Source organism: Photinus pyralis, unplaced genomic scaffold, assembly GCF_008802855.1.
Source record: "Photinus pyralis isolate 1611_PpyrPB1 unplaced genomic scaffold, Ppyr1.3 Ppyr1.4_LG5, whole genome shotgun sequence".
NCBI lineage: Eukaryota > Metazoa > Arthropoda > Insecta > Coleoptera > Lampyridae > Photinus > Photinus pyralis.
Genome location: NW_022170596.1, coordinates 3796302 through 3819442, shown reverse-complemented (window position 1 = coordinate 3819442; position 23141 = coordinate 3796302). Strand labels below are relative to the sequence as shown.

Genomic DNA, 23141 nt, shown 5'->3' with positions numbered 1-23141 from the left:
ATAAAAAAAATCCGAGAAAATTAATTTTTTTTGTTCTCAAAAAGTAGGGGTGTTTTAAGAAGGGTTCATCTACGACAGTGGTTCTCAACCTTTTAGACACTGCGGCCCCCTTTTTAGCTTGAGTACTTGTTGACCGTCCTATACGTGTTGGAAGGGGGAATTGAAAGAAAATCAATTGTATTAATTTATTGTAAACATTTCGCAGTAATACAAAACAGAACATTTAACATGTATCCATACTTTCCTATTATTAACAAAAACTAATAGTTAAATTGGTGTTTCGCACATTATTTTTTTTACAAATAACATGAATATTTGCAACAATTATTTATTTAGGCAACATTTGTTTTTTTTCTTTAATGAAACCAGTATTGCACATATTTATATAAAAATAACAACTACTTAAACCAGATAAAATTTTTATAGGTCCAATTCTAATAAGTACACCAAATTATTAATTTAATTTAGAATGTCTAATATATTTTATGAACAAGATTTTTATAAGTTTAGGTAGAATTAAACAAATAGATTTGGGTTTAAGTATATATTAAATGTACAGCTGAAAAGCGAGTTGAAAGTTCATAATTGGATATGTTGCTTATTTTTTAATAGAATTAAAAAAAAGTATTAATGAACTAGTAATAAATGCATAAGGGTACGGGCCAATTCGGAAACTAATTGATTTAACAAAAAATGGGGTCCATGGGGGTATTTTAGTTTTTTTTTGATAGAGCAAATTTGATCAAGAATTGTGACAATTTTGATTTTGCAGACAAATTTACGAACTTTCAACTGAATATTATACAGATTGTCTTTGCTGACCTTGTGTAAGCACAGGATCTATCACTTAAGCAAAAGTTACATTATTTAAACATAGAGTATTATGATCACGTGTCACAACCTTGCTTGATTATTGAAAATTATGGAAGTTTGGATGTTTTTGATTTACCCCGTCTTGCTAACTCATGCTTTGCATTAAAATTGATTCTGTAATTGACTTAGTAATTACATTATTATTTATAGAACCTCAAGCACTAAATAATTTTGAATACTTGATGAAGGTGAAAATTGAAGTCGTCAACACATTCAGACAATTTTAAACGGGCGATATCACTGTACATTAACCCACTAATTAAGTAAAAACGAAGTCTTTTATTAACAAAAGGAATTAATTCGTAGTCCTACAGCAACTATCGGTTTTGTCCAACTATTTTGCACTATAAGTAATTGATTATTGATTTGTTTGATTGAATTAAATCGATCCCTGCCGATTATTATTTCACTTGCACCGTATGCACGTGTCACATCACATTTTTAAATTGGAGGATGTTATCGCACTTGCACCCACGCAGGACGGCGTGTTGCGTGGTGGCTATGATTATGGAGTTTTTCGAAGGCGGTCACGTGATGTAACACGTGCCTTGCTAAACTTCAGGTATCAGGAGAAGCCTTGGGGTCGTCCGTATCTAGACTAAGGCACTCCTGGAAAAAGTCCTCCATGGACTGATAGACGTGTCTTATGACACCTACTAGGTCATGACCTTCATCAGCGTAGCTCTGAAACGTGAGTTCATCACATGGGGCTCTCGAAGTGATTCGACACTTACATTATATCTAAAAAGAACACCCGCTTCGGTAAGAGCCCTCGCTAAAGATATCCCATGTTCGAACGGCGTTGTAATATCGGCAAGCCCATGGATTACAAACATAGACTTGGATGGTATATTTTTAGCTCTCTGCGTTGCATCCGCTTCCACGTAGCCCTTGTAATTTTCAGCTGGCATTCCGAGTATCCTTTCCGTAAAGGCAGAATCTGAAAGTTACAGGTTTGTTTGCAAAAAGACTGACAAGTTCTAAATTAAGGCTTATTGGAGAAAAAAAAAAGTGCTTCCTGAAATTGGATTACTGAAACAATACATTTCCAAACTGGACATGGATGAAACAAATCATGTCATAGTCGAGGTAATACACGATTATAAGCAATAGGTTTAGCCAAGCTGGTAGAAATTACCATGGAAACAATTATTGTGCTAAAATAATAAATTGTACCTAACCTAACCATAGCAATTGAATCATATTGTGCAACAGTGCATTTCGGTTGGACACATGAAAGTAAAAAGTTGGGGCGGCGTGTGTCTCATAAATGGTGTGATAAAGATCGGGTCGTGAAATTTTTGTGGAGAGCGCGAGTCAGTAAAAGTCTCTCGTTTGCGATTGTTTTTCTTTAGCCGGCAGATGAGGGGATAGAATTAGGAATTTATTGAAGAGGGTGGGAGGTAGGTAGGGAGTGGACCCTTGTGGAATTTTTTTATGAAAATCACGTAAGTGCGCATTTATTTCAAAAAGCATGGCAAACCGAAATAAATATGATAGTAATGGAAGATAAATTGTGGAAGCCTAAATTTCCTACAAAAGCACGTGTCAAGATACACTGATTTTCTCACACACATTTAGGTTCTAATTTGTTTGAGGGTCACTGTAGTTTTCAATTATATCATTATATTATATTATATTATATCATATCGAATTGTTATTCGTACATACGGTGAATTGAAATACGTATGTTAGATTATCTTTTGTTTCCTTTTCCTTGCAAACACCTTTGTTGGTCGACACGTTAAGCGTTGCGGTATTAATAAATTCAATGTCTGTTTAATTGTGAAGTTTTTAAATCTTATTACGTTCTGGCGATTAACCGGATGTTGCGTATTTCTCGAAGTGGTTTGTGTCTAGACTGAACACTATTTCTATAATTTTGGAGAATACTTTGTGCGTTTAGGATTTCTATTCCCTTTATTTGGAGTATTTGTACCAATATATTTCTAAACCGTTGCCGTTTTATTATTATTTACTAATTAACCCTCTTATTAATTGGAGGTATAGGTTAAATTCTGTGTTCGAAGGAATTTATATGTAATTTCTAGGTTGTCCTAATTTTATCCTTGGACTAAGTATAAGTTTAAGCACCATGTCAAACAACGAACCATGTCCAATGTCAGTGATATCATTGGTATCTGTCAATGTTATAAATCAGATTAAGATTGAGATGTAGTTTCATAGATATATAAGTGGCGTTGGAAGAAAAGAAGACATTGTTCAACCGCTATTCGCGTTTAAAATTTTGACTTCACCATCAGTAAAACCTTGTTGAGGGCTATCACATTCCCTTCGCCGGTACCCTCTTCCGACGTCTCGTTCACCCGCAACTTGCATTTTAGTGGATTATGCTAAAAACCCCCCATAAAATAGTACTCAATTTTTGGGGCACTTCTAATAGCTCTAGCTTCCATTAGCGACACGAGAAAGAGAGACATCGATTTGAGCTTGAAGAAACTTTAAACCGCGTGACAAAATTCGCAGCGGCGCCCGCAGTCGATTACCTTTCGAAGACGCGCGCCTTGCGACTTCCCACTACATCAATTTAAAAAAAATCGGACCAAAACTGTATAGGTATAGAAGAGGATAGGAAAAAACCGAAAAATCACCACGGTAGTCTAACACGCTGGGGGATGGCGCCCAGATGTCGCCGACCCCACAGAATGTAGCCCGATGTAGCCCAATCCCTAAAATTGTTAATTTGTTAATTACACCGGTCCCGGTAAATACATGTACACTCCGCCGCGTCTTTCTACAAACGTTCTTCTACAGGCTCGCATTTGCTGCCAGTCAGCCAGCTAGCCAGCCGGCCAAAGTGAGATTAAAGATTAAACGCTACCTTTTTACAAATAAATTTGCAAAAATGCACTAAAATGGCACGTGTGAATTGCAGATGGCGCAAAACCCACGCAAATCGTGCAGTGCTGAAAAACATATTTAAAAGTTTATTATTCAGAAACGGTTGAAGATAGATATGTCCCGGCGGATTTTTTTTTGTAACAAATTTAGTCCTACATTTTTTCGTATCTATTTGCATAGGCCCTACGTTTTGAAATAAAAGTGCGTGCTTGTGATTTGGTGATAAAACTCCATAAGATTACCACTAGTGGAAATATGAGTTGAGCCTTGAGCCATTGAATAATTATTCAATGGTTGACCCTATATTTTCCGTTGCCCCGCTTTTGCATCGATCCTAAGACTGGAATTACTTTGTGCTTAAACTCAGATATGTAGTTCACGCATTTATTATTTTACATCGTGATGTATATATAGGGTTGTTTAAAATCGTGGCTCACCATTGTGATCTCCGTAAAAATCCAAGATGGCGCCCGTAAGAATTAAGAAAGTACAACTTCAGCTTCTACATCTAGCGTGTTATGGAAATGATTTAGATTCTCCAAAAAAAAGAGCGAATAGAAGGTGCTAACAGGCATTTCCGGCCGTTCAAGTGAATGAAAACGAAATTTGACATTTTCAGTTTTTCAATGATATCTCGGATATTTTCAAATGCGTTTTTTTAGTCACATCAAAAGGGGATATCGTTGCCCCCATTTAACCTACACTGTATCTCTCACCAATACGAATTTGAACCACCATGTTCCTGTACACGTTGTCCAATTTTTGACACTTTTTATCTCCGTAATTGCTATCAAACAAGAAGTGTAGGTGTCTTGTGCTTTTTGTTGAGACAAACTTAAAATGGTAAAATCTAAATTTAAAATACTCCCTCGCTTAAGAGATACGGGGGAAAATCGAAAAACTGTTAATTTCAGAATAACCCTATATTTTCTTAAATGATCTAAAAAGATAGTATAATATTATAATATATAATTATATTACATTCTCTCTTAAACAAATTTACAAATTAGGGATGGTATTAAAAAAAGATTAAAAAAAGTGATTCAAACAAATTAAAGGATTCAAAAAGATTAAAACAAGACTTGAAAAATTTAAAAAAGGTTGATATGATTAAAAAAATCTGAACAATTCTTTAATTTTTTAATTCTTTTTTAAAATCAAGTCTTTTTGAAACAATATATTTTTTTAAATTTTTAACTCGGGTATATTTTTGAAATGGGAATATACTATCCTTTTGGTAAAATATACAGAGCATTTTATGTAAAACAATGAGGTTAAGGCCCATAACTGTTTGACCCCGTGTACCTACTTACTTTGTCTCTCACGCGAGCGAATGTTTTGAAATTTTGATTTTACCATTTAAAGTTTGAACAAAAAGACTCCATAAAGCTTATGTTACTTCTTAAATAGCACTAACAATTACAGAGATACAATAGAATATGCCATAGAATTTATAGAAAAGTGTCGAAAATGGGACACCCTGCACACTTCCCTATAAATTCTGTGAAACAATCCTTTCCAGGAAAGGTGTAGACCGTATAGGGCACACAATTTATTTATATTTATCACATATTAGTGTCATTTTGACAAGGAAACATGTGCGCAACGGGTAATTTGCCAAAATGTCAACTTAACGCGACACAATAATGCAGCATGTGGCGTCCAGAGTAGTAGAGGAGCAAGCTCTCCCACATGCTGCTATAGATGCCTCCGAGGATACCACTTTGAGTGTTTATTAGAATGTGATTGCCATACTTTGTGTAATGTTCTTTAGTATTTTGGTTTCATTTCTACGTTCAGTCGTTCCTATTTATTGGCTATAGTAGTCCGCCAGTACCTAGTTTAACCTTGGTCCGCAACCATTCGGTCAAGCACTTTGTGTCATAGGTTCTCTCACGCCAGAAACACTTTAGCGCATTTTCCAAAATAAAACGCTATTATCCGCGCTTTGTTCGTCTGTCCGTCTGTACTACTACAGTCCTCCAGTTTAAGCTTTTTCGTTGTGGTTTCTTCCTCATACGGTGTAGCACAGCCGTGAGACCACAACGACAAGATTTTTTTGGATTACTCATTTACTTTCCGAAGTATTATAACTGATTCTGTGCGGGGAAAATGCGCTTTCGTCGGTCGCGAGTGCCCACGTTTTTAACTTGTTTAAATTTTTCACTACGCCTGACATTAATAGTTTTTAGCGCATTTTTGCAAATTTATTTGTAAAAAGGTAGCTTTTAACCTCACTTTGGCTCGTCGGCCGGCTGGCTGGCTGAACGGCAGCAAAAAAAACCGTTTGCAGCAAGACAAGGAGAGGAGTGTACGTGTACCTACCGAGCGAGCGGTATAATGCACGACTTTAGGGAGGTCGGAGACAACTGGGCGCCATCTCCGAGCGTGGTGTACTAATCAGGTGATTTTTCAGTTTTTTCCTCATCTTCTACAGCTTTGGTCTGACTGGTGTCGTTGGAAATATCTGGTAAACGCACACAACACCTGCGTGACGAATTTTGTTTTTTTCCTAGGGGCGACATAAACCACATTTTGCAAGGCGCGGGTCTTCGAGGAGTAGTCGACTTCGGGTGCCCAAAAGTTGCATTCCGCTGTACGTTTTGTCACGCGGTTTAAAGATTCTTAAAGCTCGAATTGCGGTCTCCATTTCTAGTGTTGCTCGAGCTCTGAGAAGTGCCCCAGAAATTGAGAGAATTGTTTTGTGGAGGGACTTTAGGGCGCATTTGTATGACTGTGGGGAGCGTCAGAACTGGTAACAAGATCTTATTGAATTATTGATGGTCGAGTTAACATTGGTTAATAGAATACCGATTTCGATCTGCCACACAAAAATGCGCTGAAGTCTCTTTGATCTCCCTCACGTGATGTTGATATTCCAATTTTTCATTCCTAGTTTCCCCCTTCGTTATTCAGTTTTGGTTTTCGCTCTCAGCTAAAAAACGGCTCTTTTCAGAACAAAATTGAAGTGTTCAGTGATTTTCACCGCAGTATTTAAACATTCACATAGTAAAATTAAAGAACTGGTGGCTAACTTTATCGATTATTTTGACCACGATAATGATAGCATTCTACTTCCATTGGGAGTCGTTAGGGACCAATAATAAGTATATTTTCTGTTATTCAAAAACAAATAGTCAACAGCAGATTTAAGACCTAAATAATTCGACCGATCTAACATTTCCAGAAAAAAAAGTGCGGTTGACCAAATGGAATTCCTGTTATCTAGTTTATTTCAATTTAGGTACTAATTTTTTGTCCTTTAAGAGGAGCATGTAACAGTACTATCCAGCTATGCCAAAGGTTCAAGAGAGGCACCTTTTCGAAGGCAGTAAAACATTATTTCAATTAATATTGCAAGACAGTGGGTTTAAATGGATCAATGGATAAAGATAAAATTAATTTTAAAATTGTAACCCCCCCCCCTCCTCAGGCCCCGTCGTTCACTGATCTCGAAAAAGCGTCGTACGGGAAAGTTATAGTTTGTACAAACCAATTTATTTCTATGACACCTTTCATTACAATTCCATGAAGAGTAAAACATGTGTTTACCCCCCCCCCCCCCCCCATTTTGTAAACTTTAACTTGGCACCACTAAAGGCATGCGTATGCAAAATCTGAGACCAATTGGTTGTCGATGTAAAAGTTATGCACGTTTTACTTTCAAAAACAGCATCTCAGGAAATAATTCGTAGGGTGGCCATTCCCCTAGAAGTAGTTCAAAACGGCAGAAGTGAGTTTTTTAATTCTTAAACAATGCACTAAAAAGATGAACTACAAGCGAGTTAGTTGTCTGACATTGCTCGCAAGTTGCAAAGGAACCAATTTTTTTAAACAATATACCTGCATAAGGTTTCCCATTCATTAATTCATATTTTGCGATAAAGCACGAATTATTCTAAATGGAACTCTTGGACGTTCATGGGTAGACGATGACAAGCGTGTAAAAATCATTAGAACTGATGAATAATAGAACCATTATTTTTTCTGCATTGGTACGTCCGTTTCTGTAAATTTGATCGATTTTACTTTATTAATCCAATAATGAACTTACCAAGATAATGTTATTTTGAGGTTCACGAATTACAACCATCTGCGATTAATCAAAACAACTCGAAACCAACAGCCAATTACAATTAGACATGCATCTCTTTTGTACCGTGACTCCCTCAGCAACGCGCAACCGCAAGCGCTTTGAATTTGAATTTACTTTAACGCGCCAACGTGCAAGCGTTTGTTTTGTTTATAATACCTATGATTCTATGAATAAACAATGATATTACCATTACGAGTATATTTTTTATTCGTAGATTTATCCCTTACACTTAAACAGTTTAACGTAAATTCAAATTCTAGCGTGTTTACGGTTGCGCAGTGCCGAGGTCACTGAGAGAGTCACGGTGCAACAGAGATTCAAACTCAATCTCATCTAGAAGCGCCATCTGTGACTGATATTAGTAGCTATTACTTCCCTTCTTTAGCGCGGAAGTTCATACTTTCGAACTTCGTAATAAATATAATCTAGTTATGGCCGACTTTCAAACTTCTTAAATGAGACGAATGACTCTTATTACTAACCGATTGTGAATAATTAGTATATTTCATTAGGAGTCCGGAAAGCAGGCTTTCTCCGTGCGCGCGTGGCAAATTCCAACTTCCAAATTGGAAGTCACGCAAGCACGGAAAAAGCATTTCTGGACGTGTAATGAACGATATTTTTTATTATACTTCTTTTAAATTGATAACATAAAAAACAACAAACTCGCTAACATTTTTATTTTGTAACAGTTATAGAAAATGCGTTTTCATGGTTACTCTCAAATCATTTCAAAGGCGATTTGTTTAATTAGTTTATTTCAGATAAGGTTGACGAAACGTCAAAAATGTCACAAATTCTCAAAGAAGTTTATCTAAATATTCAAACATCTACGAATTAAAACACAAAATACTTACATATGAAACATTACAACGCATATAGAATTTCTGAAAATTAGTTTACTTCCCTGTAAATTTGTATTTTAAAGCAATATTTTGGGTATTTATATTCAGCGCACGGAAAGAATCAAAGGGACCGGGAATAGTATATTACGCACCGAGTGCGAAAGTAGGTTATTTTTCGAAGAATTTTAATCACCCGAGGCGCGCAGCGCCGAGGGTGATTATATTCTAAGAAAAATAACCTTTCGTCGAGGTTCGTATACGATTTTATTCACGATCATCATTACAATCATTCCATTATCAAAAATAAAATAATTCACTAAATTTATACGTATTATATTCATCTTATGCGCCATCTGCAATATTATTGCCCTACATAAAATGTTGTCGGTAATACAGATTTGGAAATTTACCTAATTAATATTCATATTAATTTAACATGTATGTTAAAAAATGGCCCATACTAAAGAATTTCAATGTACATCCCCTCAAATAAGGGAAATTGAGTGTAGTAAAAAATTTACTCCCCGAATGAATTTTTGAAGTGAATGAACAATGGTGGGCAGGAAAGGGTATAGGTAAAACTTCATGTTTTACTTGCTTATTTTAATGAGGTAAAGGTAAAAAAATCATCCACATTATGAACGACCAAATAATGTTGTGATCCACATTCAAACCTAATGCGGTAATGCCTAATGACCATGTCAGTTTTATTATTCTAAAATGTACCTACAGCGATCTTTTGTGATTACAGATTTAGACTGGGTTACAATATTAGTATTATAATCTGTGCAGATGTCAATAACGAAAGATTTATTCTCCAGATCCAATCAGGTAGTCACTAAACACCTGTTCCAATACGATAGCCCTAAAAAATAGCATTATCTATTTCTAAAATGTGACAAATTACATTTAATTACCGGACATTGTTTTTGGCATATGATCGCTACAATATTAGCAAGTGCCAGTAGAGTTCTTCAACTTAAAACAGTTCGGTGGCTGTAGATTGGCTGCACTAGCAGGAGGTTTCGTCGCCAATTCAGTGGCCCATTCGCTTTACGGGCACGCGAAAATAACAAAGTATGGCAGTATCCTCTTCAGGTAGTGCTACGACGTCTCCGATATGCAACATTATGATGCCATAAATTGCCATCCCTTGCTCTTCTCATGGGTCGCAAGCGCATCCCAATGTTTCCATGTCTTATAGACAAGAATTGAACTTTTCCACCCAGAAATTTAAACAGTAATGGGCTCTCTAAAGTAACAATCAATTTTATTAAACTCAAGTTCGAGTTTTATATACTTACCGATCCTTTAATAATTAACGGTTTCTTTTTGCTTTTGTTTTTACTTAACCATTTAGCACCGCGCTCGTTTAGTTTTAGGTTACGTGAAACAAACCATCATCTCCCGTAATCTGGCTAAAGTTAATCACAACTCCTACTTGTGTTTACTTCGGTCCGCATTTACTTATTTCACTTTTTCGCGTTTGGTCGTTCATTTGCAATTTACAAAAAAAGCACAGAACTTAAAATAATCCATATTACTCATAATAAGAATAAGAATTGTTTTTAAAATGCGGTTTTGAACAATTTGCATCTAAATCAGCTGTCATCTGTGTCAGACAGTTACGATGAGAGCGCCATCCATTAGGATATTAGCAACTAAATCGAGGTAGGTAATGAATATTACTAACCTCGAATCGAACATTACTAACCTCGAGAATCTACTTTCCTCCCTCCTGGAAAAATAAGTGTTGTAAAACACAACTTCCTTATCCTTCAAAATGACAATTATGAGACTGATTACAATATGATCGTGAATAATAGTATATTACGCACTGAGCGCGGAAGTAGCTTATTTCTCGAAGAATGTTAACTGCCCGAGGCGCTTGCGCCGAGGGCAGTTTTATTCTGAGAGAAATAATCTTTCGCGCGAGGTTCGTATACTATTTTATTCACAATCGTAAGAAATTACAAAAAGGTTAAATAAATTGTTTAAATTTTGCACTTTATTCTCATTAGTGGAAAAATGTCACATCAGTTCGTACAATTGTCAAACATCCGTCAATTGTTTCATTTTACGCGGCCGTACTTTTACGAAAATTTGAATTTAAAATTGAAAATGTCTGATTCAGAGGAGATTATAAGTACCCCCCCTGAGTTACGAGAAGTTGCAGAGACAGTTTCAAAAAGTATACTGCCAGATAAAAGTAAAAAACGATACGAGCAAACTTACAATTTGTACAAGGCCTGGGTGTTTAGAGAAACGTACTCCAATAGGTTCTGAAAGTTCGTTATTGGCATACTTTAAACTTTAATTAAGGCGCAAAACGTTGAATACAAGCCAAAGACGTCGGAGGTTTTTGGCCAGGATCAAGTAGAGAGATTTTTGAATGAAGCACGTTTTGATTATTTACCACAGAAAGTAAGTAGATAGCTATTAAATAAAACTACAATACGTATTTGACAAAGACGTAAACATTTAATTAAATTATGCTTTCTAGTGATACAAGTTCATACAAAGCCACTTTCATTACAGTACTAACTTTGGCAAAAATTGCATCATTTCTGAAATTGAAGGACGAGGTTAAATTCACGGGGCATTGTTTCCGTTGAACAGTGGCAACTCTGTTAGCAAATGCCGGCGGAGACACTCTTCAATTAAAGCAATTGGGAGGGTGGAAATCTGCATCGGTTGTGGGTGGTTATGTTGACCAGTCTCTTCATGGCCAAGAGAGAATAGCGCGAATTTTGTCGTTATCCACAAGTGTCACGGGAGATGAACAACCTAATGCTTCCATTCCAATACCCAAGTTGCTCCCGAATAACCTTTCCTGTTGCGTCTATTACTCAAGAAACAAACTTTTCTACTGAGCAGACCAAACAAGGCCTGATTGTAACTATAAACAACAGCGGTCAGTCCAATGTAACCTTTAATTTCAACAATTGTAGTTCTTGAATTTGTATCTTTCCGTGAATAGAACCGTTATTTTTTCTGCATTGGTACGTCCGTTTCTGTAAATTTGATCGATTTTACTTTATTATTAATCCAATAATGAACTTACCAAGATAATGTTATTTTGAGGTTAACGAATTACAACCCACTGGAAACCAACAGCCAATTAGACATGAATATCTATTGTACCGTGACTCCCTCAGCAACGCGCAACCGCTTTGAATATGAATTTACTTAAAACGCGCCTACGGGCAAGCGTTTGTTTTGTTTGTATACCTATGAATAAACAATGATATTACCATTACGAGTATATTTTTTACTCGTACTTTACCCCTTACTCTTAAACAGTAACGCAAATTCAAATTCTAGCGTGTTTACGGTTGCGCAGTGCCGAGGTCACTGAGAGAGTCACGGTGCAACAGAGATTCAAAACTTCATCTCATCTAGTGCGCCATCTGTGACTGATATTAGTAGCTATTACTTCCCTTCCTTAGCGCGGAAGTTCATACTTTCGAACTTCGTAATAAATATAATCTAGTTACGGCCGACTTTCAAACTTCTTAAATGAGACGAATGACTCTTATTACTAACCGATTGTGAATAAAAGTTTTTTTGTACTCATTGAATGGAAAGATAATGTTTCCAAGCATCCTCGATGCACGGGAAAACGACTTTCCCGCATCGCGGTGTTTTTTAGTTTCCGCTGGAGAGAAGGGGTTATGCGCGTTCTTCGGTTGGTAGTACTTATTGAAGTCAACGAACGTCATGTCATGGTTAACTGTCATCTGCTGTAAAATCAATTAAACCGTTGGTTGAGGGTATTTAGTGCGATTAATCGGAAACAGACGTACACTAAGTTTTACGTAAATATATAAACAAGAACTTATAACGCAATCAAATTATTTTTCAGAATTGGAACTCAAGAAAAAGTAAAATTTATTGTTAAAACGTCTTAAAATGTGACCAGTGATATTCTCCAACTATTCGCATATGCAGTTTAAGAAAGCACATATTAACACACACAAAGCTTCCAAGGATTTTAAATGTAACGAGTGTATTTACGCAACTCAAGATAAATCAAATTTGAGAACACATGTCTTCTGGGAATATTAAATACGATCAGTACACTTAGGCGACCAATAAGAGCACTCTTTTCAAAGCATATTTGTTAACATTGAAGACTTCCAAGGATATTCAGTGCAAACGATGCAATGCCGTGACCAGTAGTAGCACTCATTGCAAAGGCAAAATATGTATTAACCAAAGATGTGGAAGTTTTAAATGTGACCAGTGCAATGGTAGTTACAAAATTATGTTACCAACCAAACATATGATTGTGTTACCAACTCATGATTTAAAAAAAACTAATTTACAAAACTTTATTAATTTTGACCTTTTTTTACGCAATTCGTTACAAAAAATATTGTACCTAACTCTTTCGGAAAGAATTTTCCCGCATTCGCACTAAATGCAGCACTCCCTACGGTCGTGCTGCAAACAAAGTGCTCATGCGGGAAAATTAACTTACCGAACTTGTTAGGTAAATAACTATTCCGTGCGCTAGCCTGGAAAAGGACAGATACCATTATTTCTAATACAGGTGTAAATAAGGTGATTTCAATGAAGTATAATAAAAAAAACTTTTCCCGGTCCCTTTGATTCTTTCCGTGCGCTGAATATAAATACCCAAAATATTGCTTTAAAATACAAATTTACAGGGAAGTAAACTAATTTTCAGAAATTCTATATGCGTTGTAATGTTTCATATGTAAGTATTTTGTGTTTTAATTCGTAGATGTTTGAATATTTAGATAAACTTCTTTGAGATTTTGTGACATTTTTTGACGTTTCGTCAACCTCACGATACACTTACACACGGTATGCTTAATTAATTCTTATTTTTTAATTTAGACTGATCCCCCTTAGCTAATTTGCAATTTTCGCGCATGCTCTTGCGCATCTATCGTGACGTCACGTGCGAACAAAACCACAGAATAAAGAGTAAAATTACGCTTAGATCGACAGATCGTCGCGTCGGGTATGTTTGGGGTTTCGCGATCGTAGGCGCTTTCTTTCGGCTACTTCGCGATCATGATTTCAAAATCGTGATTCGTAGGATCACGTTTTACGAAAGAACGCGCGAATTTAAATCAAAGTATGGTTAAGTTTACGTAGTACACATTTGCATTCGAATTACGTCTTTTTTGTTTGGATTATGAAAATAATTTACATACAAGTGGAAGTACTTGCACGATTATGCTCCTCTTCAGTTACAAATATTGACTAACCCAACATTTGAGGAAAAATATCCTTGCACTTATAGGTTAGGAATTCGTAATCATAAAACTTTTATGTTCAGTTTGTTCACGATTTTAGAAATGATGATCATAAGATCACACTTCGAAAGAACGTGATTTGACAATCCAAACAAACGCGTTTGGATCACCGAAGGCAAGCGCCTCGTATTGAATAAACTCTAACCAAAAATGTTTGCCCTAAACATGATGAGTGGCTTTTTCAGTAAATAATGTAATTAATGCGTTATCAATTGAATGGGAATAACGGTGCTTGACATAATATACTAATAGCCGCGTATTTAATTATTGTTATTCTTGTAATGATTTTTTTACATGGAATTACGCCATTCAAATTAGGAGTTATGTTTGCCTTAGTTGATATTATGTGGTGTTATATGTCGTAATTTTAAGTTATTTAATTGGATACATTAAAATTAGTCTCTAAAAAATGTAAAGTATCGAACTAGGCGAATGCTTCTGTTATAATATGACACCGATACAATAGTATGTAAATGTAATTCCGATATATATAAAATGTAAAAAAGTATTTGTTAGGTACGTTACGTATGTTTAATTAAGTTATTTATTTATTTGCAGTTAACTAGCAACAAATTTATAAAAGTCTTGAAATGGATTCATTTATAACAGTAATTATTATTTATCACTAATAATTTATAACATAACTAACTCGAAACACAAGCCGATTTGCTTATATAGCAAACGCCCATCATTCTCGAAAGTTCTTAAACGCTTGATTCTCCCGAATGTTCTAGAATCTTCTCGAACAAACACGTCCTATTTCCCGGAACGAACACGTCACATCCGCTCTCGTTTCTTATCGCCGATGACTAATCTTTTATGGCGCCTCGGCGTCTATCGAGACTTCTGGAATTTCCGGTACAGGTATTTCAGTTATTTTCTATGATTTGTAAATTTGCATAGCTTCTTATCTAATTTCCTTTGACAATTTTGAAAACTAATTTGTCGATTCAGATCTCGTAACCTGATGTAAGTTCTTGTCCTACTTAAGCAGAGAATCACCTCAAATGGAATTGAAGTATTTCCTAATTTATTCATTGTTCTCTGTGCCAGTGTTAGGAAAATCTTTTTTTCATTACATAATAATTTTCCATGCATAGAGAAAAACTCTGCATCTAGTTTCTGAGCTGCTTCAAATAATTCTTTACTTGGTTCCATCAAAAATCCTCTAGAAATAAACTGTAACCACTCAGGTATTTTGTTACCCGGTTGTACATTTTGTGTAGGAACACCCAAAGAATATTTATTTTGGTACCTGTAAGCTACGTAGCCTGCAATATATTTTAAAGATTCATCGTTTACTTTTTGCTTGACTTCAAAATTGTCTATGAGTTGCAGCATTTCTTCGTCAACAGCTTCTTCATCCAAGTATTGCGGTTCCTCAAATAACTTGGAAACAAATGTGTCATCTTCGCAGTCACCCTGCTCCTGCAAACTGTTAGTTAATTTAACTGAAGAAACTAATTTTTGCGTTAAACATGTGTCGTCATTAGATAATGTGTTATTTTTGACGGCATTGACCGATCTTGCTGTAATATTAAGTAAACATTTTTCATTATTTTCCTCGGTGTTTCTATTTTCTGTAAAGACTGCTGCCGAATGCTTACCTATTATAAACCATCTCAAACGATATTTAAAGTCGAGAGGAGAAGGGTGGTCATTTGCTCCACCCATACCCCTAATGTAAGAAAAAAAATTTTCTAGAACATCTTGGTTAAGGCGGGATGTTAAAATATACTCAACCCTATATTCCTCTTGTAAATAATCAAACATTTCTGCCAATGATCTGTTTGTTAACAATATTCCTTTTTGAAATGGAATAAGTTTTTCATGTTTCCCAATTCTCATTGTATTTATCATTTCTGACATCTTATTCAGTACTTTTTTTTGATTATCAATATCAGTACCAAATGCATTTTTACCTGGACAACTATTATTATATTTGGACCTTGAATTCATCAAATCAAACCAATCATTAAATAACTGGACTATTTCAGCTGCCCTATTCCAATAGCTATTTTTAGGCATCAAACCATGCTCTCCACAGTACCGCATTGCTATGGCGACAGTATTTGACAATAGTTCAGCAGCAAGTCGAACCCTTTGCCTCATAGATCCTTTTACTTCAAGATGTTGTCGAGTTATTTTATGAACAAAAGTAAGTTCAGAAGTTGAAATGTTTAATAAACTGTTAAAATAATCCTTATTGATTATACTATTTTCGAATACAAAGCCTTGGTCAATAAGGTGGTTTCTTGCAAGTTTTAGCAGATGAGGTACGTCTGCATACACAAATACTTTTAAACAATCGTTCTCAGGGTGTCGAAAGAAACAATTTTTGTTATGGCCTACATCTAACTGCGACCATAATGACACATTGCTAGTACCCATGTCACTAACAATTCCCACAACAGTAAAGTTTCATTTATATAACTCGGAAATAATATTTTCAAGAACACCTCTAGTCATTGGTTGATCATACTCGTAATAAATCGGTTGTTTCCAATGTGCAGTCAGGCCTCGTACAATAACAGTTTGGCAGGATTTGTGCGAACCTACTTTTTGCTCTTCCTTTTTATCAATTTCCATTTTATTGGAAATATACATTTCATCAAATGATATAATACAGAGCCGGTCGATATTACTGAACTCGTAAGACCTTTTTACCATTAACTGCAGAACACTTTTCAATACTCCTTGATTTACATCAAAATTTGATACCCATTTTCTTAATGTAGACATACCAGGTAAAGGATAATTATGCGCTCGCAGATAACGATACGCCTTTGGACTTAGTGCTTGTTCACAATGGACATAAGCATAACAAAAACATAACAGATACATAATTCATAATGTTGAATAGTAGCAAACCAACGTATGTGTTCACAATGATTACATAATTTTTATTTTTTTGTAAATGTTTGCGTATGTTTTATGTCCTACCGAAACGGTACATAAAAAATACATAAAGTTGGGTCGGTTTCAACTTTACGTAGGTTTTATGAAAAATCTAGTGGAATTAGGTGTATTTCTGTTGGGTACAAAGACGCAGCTGTTGGTTTGACATTTCAGTTACTACGTCTAACGTCGATGACATCTCTTCTGCCAACATAATCTGGTTATTTTTAAATTGGTACATAGTTTTTGGCGCATTATTTCATAGTTTGGTGTGGTTTGGTCCTTCGTGTGTTGTTTTTTGATTATATCCAACACGACATGGAAAACGTATAGACGTCGAATTATTAATTAGTTTGGTGCGATTAAAACCCTAATTGTTTAATAAAGGGGACAAAAGATATAAGGTTAATAGGTGATCGAATAATCCTGGTGTATGAAAAAACCATATTCTTCATCATGCAGCTTCATTTCTAGACAAGCTTAAATTCTTAAATTCTCCCCTTTTCTCTCGGTCTCGATTTATAGGTCTGACCCACCAACGCCGTTTTTGTTTTGTAACAACTTTGTCTCTGTGTCTTCATAACAGTAAAAGCAATAAAACTGTTGAAATTTCCATCTCAGTGGCACACACATATACACCACAAATAATATTGTTATGTTCTTGACGTTTTGATTTGCGCCTACGCAGATAATTATGATCTTACGGTCACTGTGAACACTTTCTCCACCTGCGTAAAATTATGTCTTATGTCAATATTATGTTTTATGTATCTGTTATGTTTTTGTAACGCTTATGTCCATTGTGAACAAGCACTTACACTTCTTAATGAAACAGCAGATGCAATATCGTCTGCAAACCAATGAACTTTTTTTAATTTGTTAGGACTCAGCAGCTTCTTAATTTGACCCTCCGTAAAAACAGTGGCTAAAATATCTTTATAATTTTGAATTTTATTTTCAGCGGCTTTCAACTTTTCTTTCAGCTTCTGTATTTCATTTTGTGCTCTAAAACCAATATAGTTAAAATAAAATAATGTACATATATAGAAAAATAAATATGCAGGGTTACTGATGCTTACTTTTTTAACTTTAATGTTAAATCGTCTCTTTCTACAGGATTTGTTTCAGTATTGTCCACATCATTCAAAACAGGTTCAGGTACGATATCTTCAGACATAATAGCAGTTTCTGGAACATTTTCTTGAAGCAAATCATTAACGACACTTTTACGACTTCTTTTTGTCAAAAAATCTAATCTCTCCTCCGCTTTCCTTTTATTTTGATTTTCATTATTGCATGGTAATTTTAAAGTGGGTAAAGCATCAGGTTTCAAATGACGGCTGTTTTTAAAAGTATAATTAAGAAGTCTTTCTCTTAGCGGTACTTCAAAACAACTGGCTTCAAAATGTTCAGAACAAATACAGGCTATAAAATTAAACAACAATGTTAGACTTAAATACCATATAATATTAATGCAACACCATTTTTCAAGTTAATTTTGTCCTTACGACGACATGCAACAAATTGTTGAGAAAATTCTTCCATTTTCGGAAATCGAAAGTATTTTATTGCCGTTCCTTTCGTTTTCCTATTACAATTACCGCATTGAGCCACTACACAACCTGGCATTTTGGACTATTTACTACCAATTAAATAGTTATCAACAAACTAACGCTTGTAACTACAAGTGATACGTTGCAAACTGTCACGCGTGACAAATGTACTGAAGCGTGCGTAAACATTTGAATTTTGGCGCCACACGTTCGCACGTGACGTAATGCGCAGTAGTAAACGCGTTTGAGAAAAATAATGAGCATACCGTTTGTAAGTGTATCGTGGTCAACCTTATCTGAAATAAACTAATTAAACAAATCGCCTTTGAAATGATTTGAGAGTAACCATGAAAACGCATTTTCTATAACTGTTACAAAATAAAAATGTTGGCGAGTTTGTTGTTTTTTGTTATCGATTTAAAAAAAGTATAATAAAAAATATCGTTCATTACATGTCCAGAAATGCTTTGGGAATTTGTCACGCGCGCACGGAAAAAGCCTGCTTTCCGGACTCGTAATGAAATATACTATTACAATGGTATTGGAAAAGCTTAAAAACATAGAGGGTCCATCGTAATCGATTTGTGAATCAATTTCGCACATTTATTAGGTTTTGCTGTGGTCTATAGGTATCTTGTAGAAACCTTGTCTGAAATTAATTCACAAATCGATGACGCGGGGCGAGAATATTTTGTATTGAAGCATGCGGGAAAAGTTTTTAAAAGGGTTGTAAAGTCCCCGTTTCTTATGTGTACCGCCTCGACTATCAACTGAAACCAATGATCTGTTCGTTATAATATAAGATGTGCTTAAGTGCTAGTAGAATAGCTATCTAGAGAGATTATTATCAATAAAGGCGAGCACGTACGTACTTACTAATCTACACGCTACTAAATTACTTACTGTAATAAAGCCAATCAGCAATAGGACTAACTGCAATACCACATTTAAACACTTTTTGTTGAGAACCTAGAACCATCGAAGTGACATAACCACCATAACCCCATCCCCATAATCCTACTCTAGTTTCATCAAGAAAAGTGAGGGTTTCGAGTAGGTACTTCAAAACAAAAACTTGATCCAGCACCTCTATACCACCTATATGGCGGTATAGTGCATGGTTACTTTGTCCTAAGGAGCCTCGAACATCTAAACGAACGTATACGACATCGCAGTGGCTCGACATATACGTCCCCCAATCAATTCGAAACTTTTCCGTAACCGCCTTACTACCAGGTCTTCCATTGCTAAACAAATACACTTATAAGATCTTCGATCAAGATTGCAACAATTAACTTACACTTCTACAACAACGGGATATGCGGCATCTCGTAGTTCCGGTCTCCAACTTGGAGGAAGTAAAAGTTGAACCTGAGCTTTACTACCTTGGGACAAAGGCACCTCAAAAGACCACTGCTTTGGTAAAGCAAATTGACTCAAAAGTGGCCCTTGCTGGGGCCTCGTATCGTACAGTAGCCTTAATAATTTGTTAGTTTTTGCAGAGTGCACTCCTGCTAATGGAAGCCCTGGTCCTTCGCATACAAGGACGTAATATAGCATGTCCGTCGTATTACTACTAGGACTTATCTGCAAGCATGCTGTGAGTAATTTGGATTATCCGAGCTACCGATTACCGATGCGCTAAAATGAGTGCAGTTGCTGTAGTAATATCTACTAGGTACTCCACAATTTCCCTAAATCGCACGTTATACACTCAGGTGCGATCCTTCTGCTATCCTCCTCTCTCGAAGGATTTCGAATAACGTAAAGGTGACGTTGCCCCGGTTTATTCTCTTGCGTGCCCAAATAATATCTAAAAATTTGAGCAGGTAACAATTGAAACACTGGTGCCTACTTACATTGTATGATTGAAAGAATTCCACCCTAATATTTTAGTTACCTCCAAACGGCCGTGACTTAACACCGCGATGCGTTGTTGCGCTAACGTGACGTGCTTAATGTGAGTGTACGTTTCTATGCTTCCTTCTTGGACCGGCGCCAAAAGGAGAAAACTGTTTCCGTCTGGTGAAAACACCGGATGCTCTTGGATATCAAGCCAAGCGTCTTCCGCTGCACGCTCCGTGTATTTCTGTTAAAAAAGAGAGTTTGTTAAATTTTGTGTTGATATGACAATTTCTTTGACTGAAAAGCAAAATTCGTATGCGAAAACGAATTTTGAAAGGGAAGGGTTTTACCTACATGTAAAAATTGAAGCGTATATTGCGGGTTTTAGAACTGAGGATCATTTCAATTGTTTTATACGCCATTAGTTTGTTATAAATATTCAGCCTGAATCTAGTGTCCATTGCTTAATGAAAAATATTGTTTAATTAAGTAGAGTTAACAATATTAATTTCCATAGCCTACTTGCCACATGGTTGACGCAATAAAATCAATAACTGTAAATAATGAAATATTGAATCCCGAAAGATTTGATATCGAAGTTCACTTTTTTCATTCTTTGCAAAAAATCTTTTTTAGTAAAATTATGTTTTATTTATAATTATTACATTTACATATAAAAAATGGTCAGAGAACTAGCAAGGAGCAGGTTATGAGACGAATTTTGGGCTCGCGCTCAATGGGTGAGCTTGAGGGATTAAATAGTCATTATAGTGGAAAAATCATTGCAATTTAATTAAAGATATAAATAAACAAATTATGGTAAGTAAATACAGCAGTGGGAGTCAGCGACAGCCAGTTGTCGGCGGAAGGCTGGCGAAACGGAGGCAGGAAACGAGTGGACGGACGGACTTATATATGGGCGTCACCAAGCCAGTACCGTCCCGTCGAGGTCATGAAAGGACAGTGGTTGACCGGGCCGGGAATCACATACGAAAAAATAATAAACGAGGCACTTTATAGTCTGTTTATTCAGTCTGACTGAGGTAAAATGTTTTTTGGAGTCACCGACAAATCTACCATTGTTCTCACTGCACAACGCAAGTGCAAGGCTGCAAGCCATCCTATCTTTAGCTTTACCCACTCTACCTGCTTTCTAAACGCTAATTAATGAATTCATTGTTGTAGAATGTAGACTTTTAGTGGACTAATAAAAGAATATTTTTTTTTTGTAAATATGAGTATGAGTATTTTCAATTCTTTGGGCCGGGTATTATGATTGCATGACCAGGCCGGGACGTTCTACGGAACGGCACTGCACCAAGCGAAAATCGCGCGCCTAGTCTAGGTTGGCGGTAGCCACGGATTGGCGGGCGGTCTCGGTAGCCTCGGATGTACACTCAGCCGGAGAAACGGTATCCAGGGAGCGACCGGATCCAGCAGATGTCGGCAGCCACTCCGCTAACTAAAACAAAATTAAAGTCCAACCGGTAAATTTCCTAGCGGAAGAAAAGCAAAGCTCTGGCTCAAACGGCAACTTGAAATTACTAATCTGTTCACAATGCACAATTTGCAAAAGCGTTACGGAGAAATTAATTTCAAAGACAAAAGAAAATTACGGAAAATGGTCGTACATACAGAACTCACTCCCACCTCCTTCTTCCCTGAAAAGAGAGCATTCGGCGACTGCAAAAAAAAACAATCCAAATATTCCTCCTTGAACGGTTTGAATCCTGATAAATTCATTACAAAACTTACGTGCTTAGCGGCGGTACAATAAACAATTACATAAAAATGTAAACATAGACAACTAATTACTCCTCGAGCAAATAATCAACTTCATAAACCTTTTGGTAACAAAGCACCAAACTTACAACGCTTCTCGATACCGGGTGTTCGGCAAAGCTGGACGACTGATGTACAGCTGTACGGTGCGGTCATAACTTCGGGTATTAACTTCAGGGCGGAAAACGGGTGTTTCGTTACAGTTAAAGTATGTAGGTAACTAAAATCCACAACTACAATAACTGTTATACTTCAATTGTACTGCCATAAAGAAATTAAATTAGGTACATATTAGTTCAGTTGTTGTCGTATCACCTACCCGTAAATGTTTTGAAAACCTATATATGTACCTAGAATTGTTTCATCATGTAGAAAAGGTGACATAATTTAATTTATAAATATCAGAAGATTCAGAAGTGGCGATCCCATAGCACAGCTTGTGATGAAACCTACACTTGCAACCCACTAGTGACAACTACATCTTTTAAATAATGTCGTGCAATCATTAGAAGCTAGGCGCTAGATTGAAACTGAAAGGTTCCACCCTGTATATACAACTTGCGATGATACATACATTTTTGAGAGTTGGCAACCATGCCATTTCTAGGTGGGAAAAAGCTGCCTGCGCCATCTAAAAAGCACGAACGTTGGTTACGTTTAGTATCTTGTCTTGAATGGCAGTCGTGAACGCGTCGCTCCGTAATTTTTTGTTGTTATTTTGTGATATTTAATGCAGGTAGTAATTTTTGCATTTCTTTATATCGTATTTGTGTTTTGTATGCCGCATTTTATGTTTTTTGTGTGTTTAAATCTTTGTTTTTGAAATTTACTTGGTTTAACCGCAATGCAGAATCAAATGTGTGATACCACTATGCTATTGTTTGTAATTGTTTACGTTTTTGGTGTAATGCTTGCTTAATTTATGTTTATTGATTACTTGGTCTTGTCCCTGAAGTAACATTCATATAAGTTTTGATAATCTTATTTTAATATGTGGAAATTACAGATTCGTTTGATGTATGTAGTGACTTGTTGTTTGTTACTAACAATTTTCTCCGTGAATGAAGCAGTCACGGGGGTGGTAAAAACTGTAACC

General features: G+C 36.0%; 1 protein-coding gene across 1 annotated transcript; it reads right to left on the bottom strand.

Moving 5' to 3' along the window:
• Positions 1 to 202: 202 nt before the first annotated feature.
• Positions 203 to 22201, bottom strand: LOC116172751 (dipeptidyl peptidase 4-like). The gene is given in 10 exon segments (XM_031490016.1): positions 203 to 1557; positions 1608 to 1813; positions 19322 to 19665; positions 19719 to 20005; positions 20053 to 20097; positions 20099 to 20231; positions 20278 to 20507; positions 21624 to 21725; positions 21908 to 21924; positions 22135 to 22201. Coding segments are annotated over 10 exon segments (1557 nt in total). The 3' UTR covers positions 203 to 1431.
• Between the last annotated feature and the right edge of the window lie 940 nt (positions 22202 to 23141).